This window comes from Mytilus californianus, unplaced genomic scaffold (genome assembly GCF_021869535.1).
Source record: "Mytilus californianus isolate M0D057914Y unplaced genomic scaffold, xbMytCali1.0.p SCAF_3, whole genome shotgun sequence".
In the NCBI taxonomy this organism is placed as follows: Eukaryota; Metazoa; Mollusca; class Bivalvia; order Mytilida; family Mytilidae; genus Mytilus; species Mytilus californianus.
Genome location: NW_026262679.1, coordinates 51031183 through 51047490, shown reverse-complemented (window position 1 = coordinate 51047490; position 16308 = coordinate 51031183). Strand labels below are relative to the sequence as shown.

General features: G+C 31.2%; 1 protein-coding gene across 7 annotated transcripts in view; it reads left to right on the top strand.

Moving 5' to 3' along the window:
• Nucleotides 1-16308, top strand: part of LOC127734821 (ankyrin repeat and death domain-containing protein 1A-like) — a 162458-nt gene that overhangs the window by 39706 nt on the left and 106444 nt on the right. For all 7 annotated transcript variants that reach the window (XM_052244858.1, XM_052244852.1, XM_052244854.1 and 4 more), the window contains 3 exons: nucleotides 12887-12990; nucleotides 13320-13418; nucleotides 15370-15468. In XM_052244858.1, coding sequence (XP_052100818.1) covers nucleotides 12887-12990; nucleotides 13320-13418; nucleotides 15370-15468 — 302 coding nt within the window. The remainder of the gene's footprint in view (nucleotides 1-12886; nucleotides 12991-13319; nucleotides 13419-15369; nucleotides 15469-16308) is intronic.

Here is a 16308-nt window from a genome sequence, read left to right as displayed (position 1 = left end):
ACTAAAAGAAGCATTCATTTCTTATAATTACATTTTTATGCGAAGACCATGAAAAAAAAAAAAATTATCAAATTTTTTTTTTCTGTTCTTGTGCACTTTTTTGTGGAAGCACTTGTCATCACGAATGTAACATTTCATTTTGATATGAAGGTTATTTTTTGAATGACGCGCGATTGTTGTTTGCCAATCAAACTAACGGATTCTCGTGAAAAATACATGTAATGTAATCATAATTTAATAACTTAACGATATGAAACACAACAACTACTAACAAGGTTCTTGACTTCGGAAAAACACATGAAAATGTCGCTGGGTTAAATTGTTTTTTGTTAGAGCTCAACCCTCCTCAATTTTAATCATGGTCATTATATTAACGCAAATTGAAGACAAAAAAAAACAACAAAAAAAAAAACAAAAAAATATGTTAAAAGCAGCGATCATTCACCTTCCATCTTTCATTTCTAATGGGACCACTGGTGATTGAGTTTGAGTATGAAATCCTGTGGTGGCCGGATGTTGCCATTTTACGTTCTTGCTCATGTGAACGCTGTTACGATGCTGAAGTTTATGTAACCAGGAACGTTTTCAATCTTTCAAAAAATAAGTTTGTTCAGTTTGGAACATGATTTAAATTATATCTTAAATCAACTAGACATATGCATAGTGTAGACTGAGTGTATTAATGTAATCTGGAATTAAAAAAAAGTATTCTGTTAAGCACTAAATATAGGAACGTGTTTTTGTTGTTGTTGCCACAATCTATTTCTACATTTGTAATTTTCCAAGTAATAAGATTACAATTGATGAAATGCTTTAATTTCTATTCGATTAGTTCAACAGAATGTATATATATGAAACAATGGCTGTCATGCGTTTTACATGACATTTTACAATGTTTCGGAAAACATAAAGCAATGCTGAAATGTCAACATCAATAAACAATGGATTTGATTGGTTCGTCACCTATTATGCTTTTGCAATATAAACAATGACATTTTGTGAAGCATACCAACAATAAGCTTTTTCGAAGATAAATCCTGTACAGTAAATTTTACCAGATGCAAAGTCTTCAAAAGACATAACAATGCTCTAGTGTATCATAGATAGTATGTGATACATATTGTACAAAGCACAGTCGCAGACATAAAACTGGAAGTATCTTTATCAAAAATATTCAATATCGACTGCTGCCAATTGCCAAACCAGTGTTGTTTTTTTATTGCCCCTCTTGGGCCCATTATCACGAATAGTAATATCAATCCTTATACTGAACACGTTAATTCATTGACAAACAATTCAACGATGCATTTCTTTTTCTACTGTAAAGAATAAATGAGGAGTTCTGATCTCCGTATGTCATCTGCATTGTTTCTTTTGATTGTAAAAAAAATGTTTTTGTGTCTGTTCTTTTGTGTGTGCAGATATCCACTGTGTAATCGTTTTCAATAAATTCCTACAAGAAGAATAGATAAACCAACTGTCTATTCTGATCTTATTTTGTTGTTTGGCTGCTGTTGTATTGACGTATATCCCACGATCCACCATTTTTTTTATAACCAAAACGAACTCCAAGGAAAAATCAAAACGGAAAGCCATTTATCAAATGTCAAAATCAAAAGCTCAAACACATCTAACGAGTCGAATGGAAAACAGCTGTCTTTTTCCTGAATTGGTACAGACATTTCCTCATGTAGAAAATTGTGGATTAAATCTGGTTTTATAGCTTGCTAAACCTCTCGCTTGTATGACAGTCACATAGAATTCTATTATATTGACAACAATGTGTGAGCAAAACAAACAGAGAAAAAAGGTAAAAATGTCAAAAATTTGGGTACAGCAGTCAACATTGTATTATAATCTTAATCACAATAAAAACAAAAAAATCTATTTCAACAAAGAAAAACAAAATGGCATATAGACACTCTATAGACAAAATACATAAGCAAAAATGAAACATCTGAAGCAACAAACAAACCACATGTTCGTGTGTCTGTCCCACGCTAGGAATCTTTTCAATGGTTGACTTTATTCTAAATAGTGTATTGGTCATTTAGGGAAATTAAGAACAGGTCTTAATGTTCTCTGCTAGATTTATTCACAACTGTTTATAACTTGAGAAAACTTACAGCTTGTCTTATTGTAAAAACACATGACATGTTTGTAGACCGCTATACTATAATACAGAACACGGGATAACAGAAAATCTCTAATATTACTTTACATTACCACAGAGTGAGACCATATCAACCACCAATCCCAACAGAAAAACATTGATTGATTGTTGGTTGCGAAACGTCCAGTGGCAAATATTTCATGCATGTTCAGAACGAACCGAAAAAACAGACATACAAGCAAAGACAAACAAACAAAAACAATACATGGTCCAGATAGTCCGACTTTGTCCAGATAAAGATGTTGACCTCTTTTTATTTTAAATATTATGTGCTGTTGGGTTGCTGTCTCATCGAAATATACCCAATATAATTCATTTCTACAATACATAGTTGTTGGTTTACTCATTTGAATTGTTTTCCATTTGTCATTTCGAGGCCTTTTATGGCTGACTGTGGTTATGGGTTTTGCTCATTGTTGAAGACCTTACGATGACCTATAGCTGTTAACTTCTATGTAATTTGGTCTCTGGTGGAAAGTTGTCCCATTGGCAATTATACCACATCTTTTTATTTTTTTATTTCTATTGTCTATAATACACAGACTTCTATCGAACCTCGCGGAGCATTGGAGAACATCTGCCAATTGATAATGGACAATCGAGTCATGAAAGTTTAAAAGACTCTGTCATCAGTTGACAGGTGATGAACTTGCAGATATATTTTTGAAGTGGCGTAGCGTTTGTCGCCGTCAGGCGAACCTAAGTATAATAAAAGATTATACATAGATATGCACTATTGGCAACACAATTATTATCTTTGATTTCAGATATTATTTGAATGCGCAGTTAAGTATTGATGTTAGGCATATTTCAGCGTCAATTTACTAATATAAATCAACCATTCTCAAATTCTGGTTTGGAGATCGAACTATCAAATTCATACACACACGAGGGTTTGAATATGGTGGTCTCCATTTCTTTATTTTTTAATATTTTGGACAATTTTTTCTCTTTTCTTTATTTATTTTGACCATTATTCTCCATTTTTTTATATTTTCGCATTCCACATTTGTCTTCTTTGTTTTTAGCATAGTTTCATCTATTCATTTTTTTGGCATATTATGCAATCATGGCTTATAATTCTCTACTCGTTAAACCCCATCCAGACCCTTATATATAAGAATAAACAAGTAAAATGTCGTATGCAGGCTCCAAACCGGTAAAATGTCGTATGCAGGCTCCAAACCGGTAAAATGTCGTATGCAGGCTCCAAACCGGATGCCTTTTCCCATTGTACCAGGCTGATTAATCGTTTTGTATTTACTGAAACATTCGACACATGACTTTCGTCTATAATAGCTCTGGTGTCTTCTCAATAAATCTCCTAACCTTTATGTCAACTGAGAACTTCAAATACTGGGGATATATGTTTGTGTTATAGTTGAATATGATGAATTTAACTCCTAACTGAAAATTCAAAAAAAAAATATCTTTACTTGAAACTTGTAGAAAAGTATACGCCACATTTTAACTTGAAAATGGATAAATAAACTACACAAACAACCCATGACGAATTAATATGCTACAGATGTCATACTGCGACAGGTAAAAGCTGTGCAAAAGCTATCAAATTAATAAACAGAATAGAGAATATTTTTTGAAAAACAAAATAAAACCATTATTTCCCCAACGAATCATTTATTGATTTTCTGAATTCTAAGTAAATTGTCATCTTACCCGGCTAATTACTGGATACTTGATTCAACAGTTGGGAAAACCAAACTATAAAGAACTGTCACATCTGCCATAAAATAGAGATTCGTTTGCTGACAGCGCTTGTGTCAGATCTAGATTCAAGTCTAAATCCGTTTCCATATTTTCAAAGCAATTATCTCCACTCTGGTGAAAACAACAGCTATATATGTTATGTCTGAAACACACACTTGTCATTAGAATTAACGACTTTCCCAACGAAAGTGTCTTGCATCAAATCAGTCAATCAGAATAGGTTTTTCAATACCACAGGGACTACTCAATAGGATGTCTTACTACGTTTTACTATTGGGGACATATATGTAAGATCTATTGTTTTATTGGATATGAATATGTGGTCTCATGCATCAAATAGAGAATTTAGTAAGTGTTTTTATATTGATTAAATGTTTTTATCTTTATTGAATATGCTGAATATGTCTCTCACGAATTTCGTGTTATGATTTTACTCTGCATTTAATTTCTAAATAATATATAACCTGTTCCTTTTAGATTTTTCAACATAAATCTTACGGTGGGGATGGGTGGGGTTACAATACTGTTCGCTGTTGTGACAGAAATGGTTTTAACTATTGAAAAACATTTAAGTATGGATTTCTGAATTTTTCAGATATATGATTATTTTTTTCATCTATTCACCATTAAAAGCGACAATACATATGGTAAAATTCAGACAAGGTATATGTTTGGGTTTGCTTTTTTAGATTCTTACTTACCATTGCGTATTCATACAGGTTATTTGTACGAGGAAAACAACTAATTGCACATAGTCGATTTTGAAGAAGCGTTTACAACTTAATACCAAACATATGAAATCTAACTTCAGTCTTACGTTATGTACTTATGCTAATCTGATTATTTTAAGTTGATATATGCTATGAAAGGGATGCTGTATCGTCCTAATCTGAGCTGATAGCTGAATTGATTTTTTTTGTATTTCTTCTTTTTTTTAATTTCCATTCAATCAACAATAATAATGCAAAGAGCAAATGTTTCATAAACATAATAGTATTATCTACATATTCTGTTTTTTATTCGTTTGTTTTGAACAATAGAAATTCTCCTTAAACTTATTATTGCCATATAGGGTAGGAAATGTGAAGCTGCGACAAAATACGAATTGAAAAAATTAACACGTGCACATGAATTTTGATTTTGATATATAGTGCAAAGTTTGCATTTTTATTGCAGAACTTGGCACTAAGAAAAGTCTTTAACCAAAATTATATAATTATTTTGTATCATCATTGCAATATACAGTTTTACTTCCAACATATTGTTGGTTTTGGCTTAAGAATGTCCTTACACATTTTTGGATAAATACTTAAAATTTGCAAACAATGGTCAAAATGGCTGATTTTAACATGAGCTCGGAAGTAAACCATCAAAGTACAAATGGAGATGTGATACTGTGAACTTAATAAAAGATTGAAAGACTATTTAAGTAAAGATTGAAAGACTATATTAGTAATGCGTAAAAGACTGATGTAAACTAAATTCAGGGAAAATTGACCCTACCTCTGTGAGACTCGATAGCCTTTTTGTTAATTATGGAATTGCTTGGGAGTAATACGGTAAACTACTAAAATGTACTTAAATACTTTATGTACAATTTCATCCGTTCTTGTATATGAGCTGAACAATTATATAACAGAAATGTGATGTTGTACCTTCTGTTATACTTACGTACTGCTAAAATTTACACTGACATATTTGAAAGTTCTAGTACTGTTTCAATACAGTGTGAGTACTATTTCAGTATATAGAAATTCCTACATTGTCCATTTCAAAAATAAAATTTCAGAATCCAAAAATACACACTTATACAAATGTTCAAACATTTAAAAAAATAGTATAATAATACTACAAATCTAAATAGTCACAAAATGTGAGCACACGGATGGACTAGATAAAAATCTACCGGAAAGTTTAAAAAAAAAAAAAATTTATGAGATTTACTTGCAAGTCAGGTCCGTTCGGAAGATACAGAACATTTCCTCCCAAGAGTACACCATACCTAATTACATCAAGATATTAACCAGAAAGAAATACCATTTACATTGTTATCGCGTGAACTTTCATCCGATTAGCACTAAGTCTTCTTGGTCATTCTGCAGGTATTGCGTGTAGATGGCTTTCTATATATAAAAGATTAAGTTGTCATTCATTTCCAATGAAAAGCTTAAAGATAGTTCATGATTGCTTTTATATTTTTACATAAGCATTTGTATATTACGACTGTTTTGAAGTCTACTACGCCTTTTGCTTTGTTTATTTTTTGTTTCGAGGAAAATATATTGATTTTTATTCTGTTATCTATCTTAACCACCATAATAAAGATTTGTCTATTTTTTGCATTCTTACGCGTTATTAAAAATGTTTACCAATGGAAAATAGGTTCTTTGTGTACTGTTGTTATTATTGTGTATGTAATTTTTGATACATTTTTTAAAATCTTGAGATAGAAATCTTAAAACAATCTGGACAGTAGTAGTACTGAAACATATATAGAACATCAGGAGTCGGTTTCACAAAAAAACTTACGACTAATATTGATTTACCGTAAGTATACTGAATTGTTCATGACTTACGATCAATCTTAGTCGTAAGTACTTTTGTGAAACCGACTCCAGGTCACGATTAAGTATACCATAAGGTAAAAATAAATTATTCAAATGTCCAAAAATGCGTAAGCCAGATCCGACCGTGCAAGACGTTCATGGGTAGTCAAGGTCGTTAAAACTCCCCTTATCGTCACCGTTTAAGTATATTTTCTTTGCAGTTTATACGCTCTTTTTAAACTGATATGTATCAAAACACTCTCTGTTCTAAATATACTCATGCGACGACAAACTCGTCATATAACGATACAAGGATAAAACATTTATACGCCAGACGCGCGTTTCTACAAAAGACTCATCAGTGACGCTCGAATAAAAAACTTAATACCACAGACTGTACATTTTCAGTTTCTACGTTCTTTTATATTCATGACCGTATATTATTGACACCATCTCCAATTGAATTGCCTGTTCTCTTTGTTGTGTTTTGTCTTTAGTATAGCGCTACAACTAATAAATTCAATTGGACTGTTCTGTCCTGAATATGAAAATTATAAATGATGTGTACAATTGTATTGTTGTACAAACTTAATTTCTACAGAATGTTGTACAAATCATTCAGTATTGTGCGAATTTCTGTATATTTTTGGATAAAACAAATAAAACAGTATTTCATTGTCCTTCTGCATGACTACGTGTTACAGCATCATACAAAACACTGTTACAAATCATCAGGTATTTTGAAGACTTACGTTCTAAGCAGATAAATCTAAATAGAATCTAACCCAAATCTGGTGTCCTCATTAACAAATATATAATGCCAAAGAGGACAATGTTTAATGTTAGTTACTTAGTTGGTTACTGTATATGATTAAGTGGCTACGGCTACGGGATTGTTTAACTACCTTGACTGGCTATAAAGCCCTAGCTCACACGGTCGGTTGATTTAATGAGTAGACACCAAACTGGTAGACTAGTGAGGAGAAACTTGAAAAAGGGAAGATGTCAAAGTAATGATAAATTTGACAAAACGTCTGTACAAGTTTTAAAATCACAAATTGTACACCATATTATACATTTAGGATATTAACACATGATACAAAAGTCAAAACGTAAAAGCTTTGGATAACATAATAACCGGAAAGAGGCTAAATAGACTAACAAATATAAACCAAGGTCAACTTAGCCTTGAAGAATTTGTACATGCAACAAATTCCATTGATTAGAGGTTTTTTTCTTTTCACATGTTCTATTTGTAAAGATTTACGACTGATTAAATATTATCACGTTGCGTTTTAATTTTCTTTAGTTTGAATCGAATATCTTTAAAACTGATAATTTTGGAATATAACAGCGCATTGAAATGTTTTCCTGTGTCGACTTTTTATAATTGAAAAGAAAGATTTATCGTTTGGTAATGTCAGTTCACCACTTAAAGTATTTTACTTGTTCAGTAATTCAAGCAGTAACTAGGGCTTGTAAGAAAACGCAGAGCCTTCAACAATAAACAAATCCCAATCGCTACAGTAAGCAATACGATGCCATAGGACACCAAAATTTGAAACTATTCAAAAATAAAACCACTTGGCCTATAAAATTTAAGCGAGTACATTTATGACAGAAAATTTCCAACAACAGATGAACTACAATCTTCTGGTTTTGAATAGACACTATATAAACAAGTTTTCTCCTTACGAAGATAAAATAAAGAGATGGGATATGGTTGCCGATGAGACAAACATCCAAAAGAGTCCAAATGACGTGGATTTAAGCAACTATAGTTAACAATTAATATAGACAATTTTGATCTCTTTTCTAATATCCCTTCATATTTATGTGCACAAATGTGTGAATGATGACACCTTTTAATTATTCAAGACATCGTCGTATGTTTATTTGTTTTCAAACATTTAGCCCATAAAAAAGTAAATTATTTTACAAATGTCTACACAAAGGTAAACATATTTTAGGAGCAGATGTTTAATTGGCGTCAGTTTTAATTCTGAACTGACTGGCATTAATTCTAAAGAATCTATTACCGATTTCTACAGCAGTTTATACATTCTGTATTTCTAATCTAAACACAAAGTCAATATAAAAAATTGACAGAATCACCAATATCATAGTTACAGATAGTTTGCTTAATCCACGTTAGTATAACATTTTGCAATACGGATGTCATAAAGGTGGGACATACCATTAGTACGAATAAATGTTATTCAAAGTAAATTTCATATCGTTTTAGGGGTCAGAAAATATACTGCCACACAAGCCTCATAATAAGAGTTTAATGACAAAACAGTATTAAATGGTGAAAATAACCCTTATAAATTTCGTGAGTCCGAAGCGTTTTTCTTGATTTATCATCATCAGGGACGCTCAAATCCAAACATTGAAAGCCACAGATGTATCAACACTTAGAAACATTTATAGGCGTTTCAATTGAATATTTGACTAATTTATAAATCTTCTCAGCGTTTTAAAACTTTCTTTAAATCCAAATATTAGTAGTACCATTCATAGTTTTTTGGGGGAAGACGAGCAAACAAATCTGATTAAGATTAAATCGTTCACTCGGTTTTGTTGAGACCAATATGTCTAACGAAGCCTAGTGAAAAAATATTAAAAAGAAACATGTCTATGGACAACGGCTTATTATCATTTAAAAAAATATATTTCAGCTTCACTCTAGAAATATTTTATTGTATAATGGAATGTCAGTTCCATTAGGTATTCGTTAAGGCAAGTATTATTCCTGTTATGTAAAAGTATATATTGAGGTGAAGGTATACGATAATCATTTGACCTCTTGCTAAGAATTAACAATTGCAGATTTTTAGATTAGTTTCTAAAAGCAGGGTTTGCATATCAACGATAAATACAAGAATTAGATGTATGATGATGCAAATTGGACAACATGCATTTGTGAAATGTAGAATAGGTGTGAATTAACCGACATTTATTTCCACTGATGAAAAATCCTATTAGCTTCACTTTAGAAATGTAATTTTCGTCGACAAATGCCTGAACCAAGTCAGGAATATGGCATTTGTTTTTCACTTGTTCCGTTGATTGATAGCGCTTGATTTTGTCAGTTTTTATGAGTTTCCCCTTTTTGAATTTGCCTTGGAGTTCGGTAATTTAGTTATTCTTTTTTCTAAACATTTTAAAACCAGGGATATAATATTTGACAAATTAATTAATCTTATCAGCTTTGTAAGACTTTCTTTATAGTCAGATATTTAGTATGAGCCTTTATTTGGGAAGAAGAGCCAATCTGATTAAAACTAGATCTCACTCTCTATGTTTTGTCGAGACAAAAGTCTAAGCAGAGTGAAAGATCTGATTTTAATCAGTCGAGATTGAAAATAAAAATCATGTTTATTGACAACGGTTAGATCATGTAGATATACCATTCGTAAAAAATATCTCATTCTCTGCTCTCTAGAAAAATATAATTGTATAAAGGAATGTCAGTTCGTTAGATATTATTAGTTACATGGTGTGTTAGTGACCTAATACGATATATATGGGGTCAGTAAATTCCATATGGAGTGAGAGCGAAGCTCGAATCTCCATATGGAATTTACTGACCCCATATATATCGTATTAGGTCACTAGCACACCGTGTAACGAATTTATCTTACCGACAATCTTCACATGTGGTATTTAGATTAACGACCTATCAAAGTTTAAAAGACTTCAATTCTTAGTTTTAACATGTTTAAGAACCTACTTCCATTTGTCTTTACAAAAACAAATGCTAACTATAACAGCGTGTTAGCTTTAAATTTGTTTTATGACTGTACTAAGTATTTCAATCGTTTATTATCAGTTTCTTCGTCTGTTTAAACCTTTCAGATGTTATTTTTGTTTTGAAAGGGATGTAACTTCTTACTAACCCCATATGGTTGCTAACCCTATATGGTAACTAACCATGTATTTTTTAGGAATAGTGGCCCATCAAAGTGATCAAGTCTTCAATACCGTTAGTATTAAGAACCTACTTCTATTGGTCTATTATAATACAAAAAACAAACGCCAACAATAACAATTTGTTAGCTTTAAATGTGTTTTATGAATTTATTTCAATCGTTCATCATCAATTTTTTCGTCTGTTGAAACCTTTAAGATTCCCCCCCCCCCCCCCCCCCCCCACCGTGTTGTTTTTATAAAGGGACGTAACACCACTACTAACCGTGTATTGAAATTAGCCCCACCTACTAACCACATACGGAATATACACGGTCTCCACGCGGTTGCTTTTAACCAAACATATTCCTAGAAATGTATAGGAGGTAAGATAATAGTTAAGGCAAGTAGCATTCTTGTTATGTTATGTTATAGTATGTTTTGAAGTGAAGATATAATGACTCAGTTGACCTCTTGCGAAGAATTAACATTTGCAGATTTTCAGATTCGTTTCTAAGAGCAGGATGCACATCAACGAAAAATAAGATGTGTGATAAACGCAAATTAGACAATATTCCGAAGTCTAGAATAGATGTGAATTAACCGACTTTCATATCCAAAAATCCTATTAGCTTCGCTTTAGAAATATATAATGGAATGTCAGTTCTGTTAATTTTGTCTTTAAGTCTAGTCGAGTTCCTGTTATGTAATAATATAGATTGAATTGAAGCGAATCAATATTAGAAATTGTTTCTCTTCAACACTTCAAAATAGGAAATTACTGTTCTTTCTAATGCCATTTACATAAACACTAGCTTTAAGCTTTATTTTACTACATACAAATAGATTCCATATTAATGCATTTAAGATAGAATATTATGTTGTAATATTATATATCTGTTACATATTTTGACTTATTTTTTGCTTCTGTCGTTCTACAGTAAGAGATGACCTTAAATGTTTAGAATTCGATTTCTACTATCTCTCTTTTATTGTTATAAACAGCAATCGTATATAACAAAATAGTTCGCTATTCCCGTGTCTGTTGTGACGTTTTGGATTTCAATGAACGTAATCTATGAAGTACTGGTAAATTATCAAGTCGGATTTCATTATCACAAATTACTTAAAACCTTTACTAAATTCTTCCATAGATACAAAGCTTTGGTTTGGAAGTTTAGCTGTTCCTGTAAAAAACTTATTTCAGACAGGATAGCACATTCAAATTTTTATGGAGATGTTGTTTACCGAGCCCGGAAATTTAGATACGATCCGGGTAAACTTATCGATCCTTTGCATAAACTTATTCTAAATGGTTACCAATTCAACATTGTAATCAGATCTTTAAATATTGTTTTTATTGGTATAATTATAGATTTTAAATTAAACTTTGAGTATTAATTATAGTTTTTGTTATCAGTAAATCAAAATCAAACTAAATATTATGGTTATATACTGTAACATATGCACATTCATGACTCTACAATCTGCCGATGCCTGTATCTTGGCATTGCACAAGGTCATTTTTTTCTCTGACTGTTAATGGCGTTTTTACACTAAATCTATTGGCTGTTGGTTGTGTATTGATTGGTATCTTAGTCTTAGATGCATGATTTTTTTTATTAGATGTTATTGGTTTTGAACTAGCTGTCAGTAACTGCGAGTACTCTCAGATCTTTACTGAATGTCTTTTTTGTTGCGTGGTGTATAAATAACCTGTTAAGTCCGGTCTGTGTTTTTGTTAGATGATTTTCTGCTTTGTATCTATCTGATGAGTGAAGCCCTTTTCAACTGATTTTTATAGTTTGTTCAGTATTTTGTACTTTTACACCACTGTCCGAGGTTAGGTGGAGGATTTGGCGTCAGCAAACTAGTTTAACCCCGCCACATTCTGTATTTGCCTGTCAGGAGCCTGTAATTCAGTGGTTGAAGTTTGTTGCTGTATATCATATTTGTTTTTCGTTCATTGATTTGTAAATAAATCAGGCCGCTAGTTTTCTCGTTTGAATTGTTTTACATTTGTCATTACGCTGACTATGCGGTTTTGCTCATTTCTGAAGGCTGCACGGTGGCCTATAATTGTTAACTTCTATGTCATTCGGTTTCTGGTGGAGTTATGTTATCTCATTGGCAATCATACCACATCTTATTTTTATATATTCACTTATGTCTGTCTTCGGTGATGACCATTTTCAAAAAGAAACTAACCAAATTTGGTTTCTCTTACTCTCATTGATAATTTCATTGTCATAAAATCTGTTTAAATCACTGTAGACTGAATTGAATGACCACCTCTTTAAAAGCGTTTCTTTTGAATAGGTTAAAACCTCCCCTCCCTAAAAAAATTATAATAATAATAAAAAACCAATGTCAGTTACTATATTGTTGATAATAAATGTACTATGTTCTTGTCAGTGCGACAGAAACGACTCAGTTAACAGCGCCGAGCGTAATAGCTAGAGTCGAATTTTGGTTTTTAATACACGCATCAATTCTAGAATTTACAGTATTTCATTTTTTATTTCAGTGACAAAAAGTGAAATTAATTTTCACAGTGCTGCCAAAGATAATGATTTGGAATCAATCAAAAAGCTTCTAAGAGAAAAAGTAGACATCAATTGCAAAAATAATGTGAGTGTTCATTTTACTTTATAGTTTTTTGTAGCATGAATGTCAAATAATTTCCCATGAAGTAAAAAACATACTACGTGTATTTTGTATTTTTAAAAGTTACTTTTTCAAAATTTATTTCTGATTAACTTGAAAATGTCTATTCATTTTGTTGACCATATTTCTTAACTTGGTTGAAGTAAATAAGAACCAGAATATTTCTCCTAATTTTTCAATTTGCAGTTTCTTACTTGATATTAGATTTTTTTTAGCTTTATCTTTAATACCCTATGTCTAATTTGTGATTCTTCATCGAATATTCGCAATAGGTTTTTTTCATAATGTTTCAGTTGGATAGAACACCTTTACACTGGGCTGCAGCTAACGGTAACCTAGACATCTTAGAAAAATTGGTTGACGCTGGGGCAGACGTAGAAGCAACAGATAAGGTACGACTTAGAGTAAAAATGGCGGGAAAATATATTGTTAAGACGATGAAAGCATATTCTTTTCCTTTTCAGTATATTCACATATATTATTATTATTTATATTTTTTTCTAAATTGTTTAGGTCGCTGCCACATAGCTTCAACCACCACTGGACATAAAGCAAGCAACGATTAATCAATCGATCATATTAACTTAAGGATGTTCGCAATTCTTATACAAAATAACAAGCTTTTTAAAAGACTATTATGAATTGATAGTATATAAATAAAGGAACTAAAAAAGCAGAAAAAATGTTTTCGAGATATAAGCCATTGAAAATTTGGGGAGAAATGATTCTCTCTAAATTTTTCATATATTTAACATTTGCACCTTTTTTCTTTCAAAAACAATGATAAAATAACAAGAATTTTATAAGATTTTCTAATATGAATTTTTAAACAATATGTTATAAAATTATGAAAAGAAAAGTAGGGGTTAGCGGGCAAAGTTTTTAATGGCACTACATGGATAAAATCAGAGGATTCCGAATATCTGGCAAAAACATTAAAAACAAGAGGAGCGAACATCCTTAAACCCTTATTATCTTTCATTCCTGTTTGTATTGGATAATCTTAATTATTATATTGTTTCATGATTGTACATGGTTTGTTGTTTTGTTATACTTCTCCAAAACCTTGTCAATTATTTATTGAAAGAACAATTTAAATCGCATTAATATTAAAGATTATCTGCAAAAATGAAAAGTATTGTGCATCACGTTGCTTTTTTATTATCCAAAAATTTACAAATACTATAATGGGCGAACGGCTTTTTCAGATTACTTTTTATTGGTGCACCAAAAGTTTAAAGAGTTTAGTTTAAAAAATATTTTTTCAAAAAAATCAATACATAGTATATAATTCTGATACATGAAATAAATAACAGTTAAATTAAAATCGCAATATTGGTATGCTAACTTTTCCATTCAAGGTAGAAAAATTTGTAAAAAAGTCTGTGTTAGAATTGATTAAGAAATGTATTCTACAAATCATCTAGACAAATTGTCTTCGTTCTTACTTTTATATAACGAATTGACGTTGGAAGCGATGATCAAAACACTGCATTCAATCTTTTTTAATATTGGCATCGAACTACCGAAAGTAATTGAAAAAAATAGATACAAACTTTATATTTATAAAGAAGTGTGGTTGTAAGGTTACCGTCATGTATATTCCTTCATTGTACACTCGTTTGTTGTGTGCATTCCTTCAATCGTTCCTTCGTTCTGTTGTCAAATTGCAATTCGAGTCCACAACTCCTCAAAGTCGGTTACTGGAAAGTTAATAAAAAAATAAAAAATCTTATTCACAATTGCATAGTGCTCTTTACATATTTTTATCTTCAATCCCATCTAAAAGATTGACTGTCGTATCTCTAATTTGTAATCTCGATTATTATAGTTTCGTATTTGGAACCTTTGTTTATTGACCTGTCACAGGAGTCCGTTTTTGTTTGAACAGAGTTTTGAACAGTCAGCAGTTAGTATGAAGATATTACTTGTTGATAGCACAAAACCCCAAAATCACCTTCTTTATAAATATGTATTCATACCTATATAACAACGAAAAGGGGAAACGATTAACTTTACTGGGAAGTCAGAATCGTGATTTTAGAAAAAAAAAAATCAAAAAAAATCACAAAATGTGTTCAATATATAGATTTCCGAAATATTTTTTTTAAGTATGAAATCTTTAATTTTTTATAGTTCTAGTGACGTGCTTATTTGATTTGTTCGCGCTTGTCTCTTTTATTTAACATTTTTCTGTTTACGTTTGTTAAATTCCTGTTTCATTGATATATTCCGACATGTTCCGTTTTGTTCATATGTATATTAATTCTGACGTCAGGCGACTAACAAAACATAAATATTACCAATATAAATATGTACAAAAATACTTCTGATTTATAACAGTATGGGATGAGACCGGTTCTATGGGCAGCCTGGTTTGGCCATTTGGAAGCTATGAAGTTTTTAATCAACAGTGGTGCTACCCCCAGGTGTACAAATAAGGTACGATCTACATATAACGTTACTTTATTTTAGATTTTTTTGTATTTTAATATGCATGCTTACGTCAATTTAACAAAATTATTGTATACCTTAAAAAATTAGTCTGTCTGGTGTATATTGAAATAGCTGAAAATTGACATAGAAAAAATATGTTTTGACGTAATACAAGTATAATATAATATAATTAGGCCAATGCGCAATAAATAATTTAGAACAGAAAGGAAACGTATATTGTTAACTACATGTCACATGACACGACTTAAAAGGGTTAAATATTCTTTTAACTTTAGCTTACACTTTTAAATGTTTGGAGTATATGAATGCGTCAATTAAACAGCAACCAAATGACGCAAAAACAAAACCCCAAAACAAATCAAAGAGACATCTAGTGAGTAAGTGTTAAGTTTATAAGTAAGTGATGACTTTTTTTTTAGAGCAAGAGGTTTATGTCGTATTGGAAGTTAAACTGATTATTCTTCTAGAAAATTACTTTTATGACCTAGAGCAGTGTATTGTTTTTATGACATTGTTTACAGGTTTTTTTTCATTTGATTTGTAGTATGTCATTTATTGGGCCTCTATAAATTGCAATATTATTGAATTTTATTATTTTCATTAAAATTTATCAATATAAATAAAAGGAGACGTAGGCATGAAAAATGGAGATAAAAAACCATAAGTCAATCAATGAAAGACGGACAACACTATGATGACCATAAGGGAAAAACCAACAGACAAACAACAGGTCAAAACTACAACACACAAAACTTAAGATTGGTGAGGGTGATCTCAGGTGGTCCAGATGGGTAGGCTGTTCTTGCTTCACTAGTTCGAGAACCC